Raw genomic sequence first — 8,422 nt, forward strand, 5'->3', positions numbered from 1 at the left:
TGTGAAAAATTATTGTTAATGAAAATCATGAAGCATGAGAAACGTTGCAGCTCTCTACAGTAACTTTTAATAAGCATGGCGGTATTGTCACCTTCCCATGTCTTTTCTTTTAGTCATAAATGCCAATTTACACCCTAAATTTAGCTGAAATTGTTAATTTGCAATCCGAACTTGCATTTGAGTCAATTTACCTCCTAAACTTGGTAAAAATTGTTGATTTACATCCCGAACTTGTATTTGAGTCAATTTACCTCCTAAACTTGATAAAAATTGCCGATTTGCACTCCATCTGTTAAATTTAACTTTTGCGTCACATGTCATGCATTTAAGGGGTAATATTGTCATTATATATTTATTCATATTGAATAATGAAATAAATTAATAAAATTACTTAAGAGGAACACTTACTACAATGTTTGTTTTTTCAAAGCATGTTATTGATTTATATATTTATTATTTTATGTGATATGGTATGTTAAAAGATATTAGAAAAAATATAAATAAATAAATACATTGAAAATTAAAAATAAATGTGTGTTATGAGAGAATTACTATTCTACCATTGTGTGTGTCTTAGCCTTATTATGATTTCTGTTAGAGATAGATTCGCATCTCTGTAATAGATTAGGACTCCGAATCCTACATGATTGTGATTATATAATGCCTATATATTGGCCTCATTATCAATCAATAAACGGTTACGTTCTGTTCTATTACGTCGTTATTATTCTTGTTTTGTTCATCCTCCAACAATGTGTACATATAAAAATATATTTATACACAACACACTATATTTGAATTGGTGGGTATATTGAATATATAATAGGTAGAAAAAAAGATGTAAATAAATAAATTGATTAACAAAATAATCCTCATTTTAAAGAATATTTTTATTTGTTTTTAAGAAAAATATAAATATATAATGACAATACTACCCCTTAAATGCATGACATGTGACGCAAAATTGGATATAAACAGTTAAATTTAACGGATATGGTGCAAATCGGCAATTTTTACCAAGTTTATGAGGTAAATTGACTCAAATACAAGTTCAGGGTGTAAATCGGCAATTTTTACCAAGTTTAGGAGGTAAATTGACTCAAATGCAAGTTCGGGGTGCAAATTAACAATTTCAGCCAAATTTGGGGTGCAAATCGGCATTTATGCCTTTCTTTTATATTTTGATTTTAATTGATATATAAGAGCATCTCTAATAATTTTGATATTTTAGAGAATTTTTTTTAAAGAATATTAGATTTTTTTTCCACTTTAAATTTTGATATCACGTGTAATAAATGTAGAAATATAGAAACGGTTGGAGTTTAAGTATAATTTTTTTTAGAAATTTTGACATTTATTTATCTATTTTAGATAATTTTTGTCAAAACGGTTGAAAATGCTTTAAATATATAATAACAGTACGATACATTAAAAAATAATTAGTAACCTAAAATATTTTTTTAGAATGAATTAGCGACCTAATTAAATTGAAAATGAACGAAAACAGATTACCACACTCCACTTGAACAATACTTACAAACTGAACTCGGCATTCACCCAGTGAACTAGCAAATTCGGTACCAATTTCCACCACAGCCTGCAGCTACTGTCACCTTATAAATGTCAGTCTCTCTAATTTGTCCAGTTTATTTAATACTAGTCTTTCTACTTGCATCGCGTGCAAAATATTCTAATTTTCTTCTATACTCTTTTACAATCTTTTGGATAATTTTTATTTTCAGTTTTGTTTTAAAATTACAATAATATCTTTTATACATTATATTTATTTTTATAAAAATTAATAAATTATGGATTTTTTATAATTAAAATTTTTAACCATTAAAATTTATTTATTGCTTTATTAATGCTCGGAGAAACCCTAACCGCAGCTCTGGTTCCTGGAAACTACCAAGTACCAACCGCACGGCGGTGTTTAATATCTCTAATGACTAATTAATAACCCCTTTCTCCTTCTAAAAATAGTCAGTCAAACCTCTTGAAAAGGCAACTCTCACACTCCCCAATGAATTTTATCCCACTCTTTTTTTATCTTTTTAAACCCAGTCTAGTCTTCCTCGTAATTTCCATTTCCCTTTTGGTTTCCTCCAGCTGTCTCTGTCTTTGACCAACTAAAACACAAATCTATGTGTCTCCAGCTCGGACGCGGGTCCCTTATTCTTTCCCACACGTGTGCCCAAGTTTCTAGTAGTTTGTCTTGTTCGCCGGAAAATGGTGACATAACAGATCACATCGGAGCCTATAGTTTCCGTGAAATTGTGATGCTAATGTTATACTCTATGCATCCAAGAGGAGAATGAGAAACCTTTACAATAATTTGTGGAATTAAGTGATGGCACATACAGTACTACGATCTAATAATATCAAAGTTATATATTGGAAAGATGATCGTAAATTTATTAATCATGATCAATATATATATATAATGACAATTATCAGACTATGCATTCGAGTCTCTCATCAAAATCTTCAAGCAAGTTAATATACACATTTTTATGATCTGATAACTCAAACTGAAAAAATTGAGTTCAATCAATTCGAGTTCTGATGATTAAACACGCCAAATATCTCCTCCACAAACACATTCTTCTGTTTTCTGCCCCATTTCTCCTATGGGCAACCTCAATTATACAAGGGAACATAGAGTAACACCAAACATCAACGATCCCACACCCTTTCCTATCAGAAAATCGAATCCCACACCCCTTTTAGATGATAATTGAGCTCTTGCAACTTACCTAAAAAAGCTAATTTGGCAACTACCCAGGTGCCATTTTCATTTCTCTAACCAAGCACATGCAGTGAGTTCCATCAAGCAATGTCGTTTTTCCTTTTAACATCACCTACTCTCTGTCGTTTTACGCCCCCTCCCTCTTAATACCACTGGTCCACCGGTCCCAAACCGCCACGCAACAGTGCAACACCATCCCATGGCGACGAAGCCCTCCGACCCACACGAAGAGTATTCTCGTCATTCGGTCCCACCGCCACCGACGGCCACCAACTTGTAACTGATAATTACGACACGTCGCACACACGTCCCTCACTTCGCCGCGGGACCCGCCTCTACAACGTGGCCATGACTCGACGCAAACACACTCCAAGTCCCTCACGCGCTTTAGCCCGCAAAGGTCTACGTGTCTCCCTCATGGATCCTCCGGGCCCCACACGCCACCCCTCCCTCCAAATTTTATTATTATTTTAACCACGCTCAAAATTTAGCAAGCAGTTAAAATATACAAGCCAATCATTCTGGTCCGTCAGTTATAAACCGAAATTAACAAAAACCCTAATTAAATAATACATAACCCACGCTCCTAATCACGCCTACTTGCCCCAGCATTGGCGCGTGTCTCTCACGCGCTATTTGTGGCAGATACCCGAAAACTCTATAAATACCCGACCTCTAAATTGAAGGGACTTTCTTTCTTTCGGTCTTTCTCTCTCTCTCTCTGTCTCTCCCACCAAATTATCGCTCTCTCTGATTCGGAATTTCTGTTCTTATTTTTCTAATCTTATATTTTATTTTGAGAAGCTCCCTGGTTTTAGGTAAAAGTTATATTTGATTTTTTCCATCAAAGCTTGCTCTCTGTTTTGGCCTCCGAGAAAGCTCTGAGATTTTTGAGTTGGAAAATTTTAGAGCTTTTGTTTTTGGTTTATTAAAGATAGAAGAATGAGTTTTTCGTTTTCTTATTCTTTTTCTCCTTATATTTTCCTCTGTTTTCTTGGCTGCCAAACAGAGCATTCTGGGTTTTTCCATCCCCCTTATTAAACCTTTAGCTTTGTTTTTTGAAGGCTTCCTCTGTCCTTGCCGCACGTGCATTTCCTTCTCCGGATTCCAAGCTCACCCAACAACTCGGTACGTCGTCGTTTCACTCTTTATAAACTTCTCGGTCGTTCTTTTTTATTACAAAGGTTGAGGCTTTATGTGTTTGGGAGGTTGTTAGGTGTTAAAGTTTTGATCTTTAATACTTTTGATGAACTGGGTTTGAGTTTGGTATTTAAAGTTTTGATCTTTTTAACAATTTTGGTGAACTGAGATTGTGTTTTTGGTGTGGATTCTGTGGAATTGATAGTTCAGATTTTTGTAACCGGAAAAACTGATTCTGTCGGAAAATGTCTTGGGGCTGTTTTTCAGTTGAGCTGATGTGATATTGATATTGTATTAATGGTTGGAAGCTTTGAATTATATGGGTAAATGCTGTATTTTTTGTTTATGTGTATTTTTCTTTGCTTCTAGGCAAACGATTGGTCAAGTGTCTATTTGTGTCGTAATCGCGTGAACTATTCTAAACCTGGAAATGAAAAGGATAATGTGGAGTCATAATCATTGAGGTCATATGGAATTCTTGACCTTAAAACTTCTAATATATAGTTTTTTTTTCTCTTGGGTTTGGTCATGATGGTAATTTGATGAATGAGCCCACAAAGTTAAACTGTATATTCTGTGCTGCTTGTGGATGCTTCAATAGTATGTAACTGTGCTTTTGGAATCTGCTCTCTTTTAGGAGTTTTTGTTGGTGGGTCACATTTGTCCCTCCATCTATGTCTGTCTATTTCCCAACTCAATCTTATGTGTTGTGTCCATAGTGTTATCAAGATTCCATGTTTTCAAGTAGGGTCTTTATATGTGGTTGTTTATTGAGTGTTTCTATGTATGTGGGACATGAAAGCTTTTATGGTATGAGATTATTCAAGCATATATATTGGATACCATATCAGTACGCGCAGTTTATAGTATTCTTCCAGAGTCCCATATTCAAGCACAAGAATCTGTACTGCTCGTGTATAGGCGTATAGTTAATGCTTCTGTTAATTGAAGGGGTAACTAGCAGTTTACAATATGAAAGTATCATTGTTTGAACCTGTGTTTGTGTTTGCTGAAAGTTGCTATACTTGTATAGACGTATAGTAGATGACTGTCGACCTTATTTGCGGTACCAGATAATTTTGCATTTCAGTTTTACAACCGATTGATTAGTGGTGGAAGAATTTCTTCATCTAACAAGTGGCTGGTTTTTTTTTTAATTCTATTTTCCTTAAATTGTCCTGTTTACCTATCTGTATGAATGGGAGTGTTTCTCCCTCCTCTTGAAAATCTTCATGTGTCTTCTTTGAATAGGAAACTCAGAGATACAACTGAACATGTTGCCATTACTTTTTAGAGAGATATCATTATACTAAGATGACGTCCACTTAAATGTATTTCTTTATGTTTCTTTTATTTTCCAGAGCGCTTTAATCATTAGTAATTTAACACCCTTGTTATTTTGGTTAGCTTCATCTGATGAGAAGGTTAAGTATAAGTCTGAGATCCATTTAGCTTTTAGCATTTTCTCATACCAATCTTTTGAACCATCAAAGCATTGTTATGGTGTCCAATGTTTCCTGAAAATGTGCTTCATACCTTAACATATCTCTCCTTTTCTTAATAATCTTTTGTTACTGTACTTGTATATTTTCTGAAAATAGAAAGCTAATAAGGTTGTTTTCTTGTTGCTTCTACTGGTTGCTAATTACATGTTAAGTGCTAATTCTTTTGTCATATGTGATATATATATATCAATGTTTCATTGCTGATATTATTTATTTTGTCCGCTAGATCTTAGAGCTCTGCGCTTGATGGATAGCTTGCCTAAATAGAAGCAACAAGAAGATACCGAAGAAGATAGAGTTAGAAACTGCTGTACACTGCAAAGTATTTGTTACTTATAAAGTTTTACTTTTTATAACAAGCAACAAATCTGGATCCCATGGACCTGAAGTCAAGCCATACTTCTCCTGTTCTCGCTGATCCTGCGCCTTTAGGCAAGTCAAGACTTGGTGTACCGTCCAGTCTGCTGCCATATTCACCTTCAGGAACAGCTTTTCAAGCAGGCCTTCTCTTAACCATCCCTAGGAGAAAGAATGGATTTCTTGACGATGTTCGCTCCAGTTCGTGGCTTGATGCTATGAAATCCTCATCACCTCCTCACAGAAAGATAACTAAGGATGTTAACAATGACTCTGCAGCAACCGAGTGCGATATTGCCTATCGCACGTGGATGGTAATAATTATTTCTTTTCATGTGTTTTACCCCTGATGTTTTGGCAGCCTTCTAAACAAGTACTTTAAGCAGTAGTCCACTCTGTCTAATCTTGTAGGTTAAGTATCCATCAGCTCTTACATCTTTTGAGCAAATCACCAATTATGCCAAGGGCAAGAGAATAGCATTGTTTCTCGATTATGATGGGACTCTTTCGCCAATTGTAGATAACCCGGACTGTGCCTTTATGTCTGATGCTGTAAGAATATCTGGATTGTGTAATTATCGTCTAAAACTTTGCCCTTTTCTTGTACATCACTTGCTCACAGAAGGTTTATTAATCTTTTCAGATGCGAATGGCTGTAAAGAGAGTGGCAAAACATTTTCCAACAGCAATAATTAGTGGAAGAAGCCATGACAAGGTCAAATCTAGTTGATGTTGTGTTATTCTCCTCATTTTTTATATATAATTCAACAAAATGTCTTGTTGTGCTGATTTTGACTGTTACATGTCCAATGACTTTCCCTATCAGGTATACCAGTTTGTTGGACTAAATGAACTATATTATGCGGGCAGTCATGGGATGGACATAATGGCACCTGTTAGACAATCAGTAGTTGGTGACCTTCGACACGGCATTAAGTCTACTGACAAGCTGGTACTATGCTACAGGGATCTCATCTATATTTTGGATTTGCGATTTTTTGTTCTCGTATCTCTTAACATAATTTTTCCTTCCTTGTGGAAAATTCAGGGTAAGGATGTCAATCTGTTCCAGCCTGCAGCCGAGTTTTTACCAATGATTGGCGAGGTTTGTACAGTTTATTATCTACAATAGATTGCTTCAATGCAATTAATCACTAGTTTCCCTTTTTCTTCTCTATGTAATTGATAGTTAGCCTGTGGTTGCATATGCTTGAGCAGGTTCTTAAATCCCTGATAGAAATTACAACAGACATCGAAGGAGCTAAAGTTGAGAATAACAAGTTCTGTGTCTCTGTACACTACCGCAATGTAGATGAGAAGGTAATCTCAACTATACTGAGTCGGTTGGATTTTCATTTACTCTTTTGTTAGCCTAGCAGTGGGACTAATTTGATTACCTCCATTTACTTTACACTTTTGTTTCCAGAATTGGGCTGTAGTTGCACAGCGTGTTCACGACATTCTTAAAAACTACCCACGACTGCGTTTGACTCATGGACGGAAGGTATGAAGCTTCAAACTCAGAGTTGAACTTTAATCTCTTCTTCTTTTGCAAGTATAAGTATGCATTATGTTTGTCTTTTCTTTTTTGAGAATCTGTAGGTTTTAGAGGTACGACCGGTGATAGATTGGGATAAAGGGAAGGCAGTCACATTTTTACTTGAATCTCTTGGTGAGTATCTACTATTCCTTTCTCTTCATATTTCTCACTTTTCTGTAGGTTTCTTAATATCAATAAACTCCATCTCATTTGTCACTACCATGAAATTTTATATTAGGGCTAAGCAATTGTGAAGATGTGCTCCCAATATATATTGGAGATGACCGCACAGACGAAGATGCATTCAAGGTAGAATTTGGAGAAGTTGTGATTGATATGCTTTGATGGATTTAAATTCTAATTCTCAGTTGAAAATCAGTTAAATTAACGGAAACTTAAAACAGGTTCTGAGGGAGGGAAACAAAGGTTATGGCATTTTAGTCTCTGCGGTGCCAAAGGAAAGCAATGCATTTTACTCACTAAGGGATCCCTCGGAGGTACAAAGTTTATTGTGTTGTATTCAATAATTTGCATTTAATTCACCAGAGCTCCTTCTTTTTAGTCCATACTTCCTTCAGATAAGAGATTTTGGATTAGTTTTTTCACTGGAGTACTGTAATTTGTATAGGTAATGGAGTTTCTGAAGTCACTGGTGATATGGAGGAAGTCAAGTGCTATATAAATATGAGATATTAATACAATAGAGAAAGAGGAGACAGGATGTTGGCCTGAGTCATATATATACAATATGATGAAAGCCAAAGCCAGCCTGTCCGTGTTTTTTGACTTGTCTAGAATGCAAAAGTATACCAAGTTTTTTGGAATAGTAGGATATATTGGATACTTGGATAGAAGAAGACCTCTATAATATCATCAACATCGAAGATGTTGGTGTTGCCTAATTGAGTCCGTCTGTCTCTGTTCAAAGCTAGCTTCAGTTTGTAAATTCTTGCGTTTATTTATATCTGGACCATATTCATGTCAAGGAGTGTCATCATTATTTCTTTCTTTTATTTCTTTGTGAAGGCGAGTTTCATCCTCACTTCTGAGATGTATTATTATTGAACTCTTCTTTTTCCTTCTCAATTTTGGTTCAAATATATTGTTTTTCTCATGAGGTTTATAACTTTA

General features: G+C 35.2%; 1 protein-coding gene across 1 annotated transcript; it reads left to right on the forward strand.

The window, feature by feature from the left end:
• Positions 1–3,455: 3,455 nt before the first annotated feature.
• Positions 3,456–8,422, forward strand: LOC126801478 (trehalose-phosphate phosphatase A). Its single transcript, XM_050528842.1, has 13 exons — positions 3,456–3,567; positions 3,814–3,877; positions 5,621–6,065; positions 6,163–6,303; positions 6,395–6,466; positions 6,578–6,703; positions 6,800–6,856; positions 6,970–7,071; positions 7,178–7,255; positions 7,354–7,423; positions 7,530–7,600; positions 7,696–7,788; positions 7,920–8,422. The coding sequence occupies exons 3-13, from the start codon at positions 5,772–5,774 to the stop codon at positions 7,971–7,973; spliced, it is 1,158 nt and encodes a 385-aa protein (XP_050384799.1). The 5' UTR covers positions 3,456–3,567; positions 3,814–3,877; positions 5,621–5,771; the 3' UTR covers positions 7,974–8,422.

Source organism: Argentina anserina, chromosome 7 (assembly GCF_933775445.1).
Source record: "Argentina anserina chromosome 7, drPotAnse1.1, whole genome shotgun sequence".
Classification (NCBI taxonomy): Eukaryota; Viridiplantae; Streptophyta; class Magnoliopsida; order Rosales; family Rosaceae; genus Argentina; species Argentina anserina.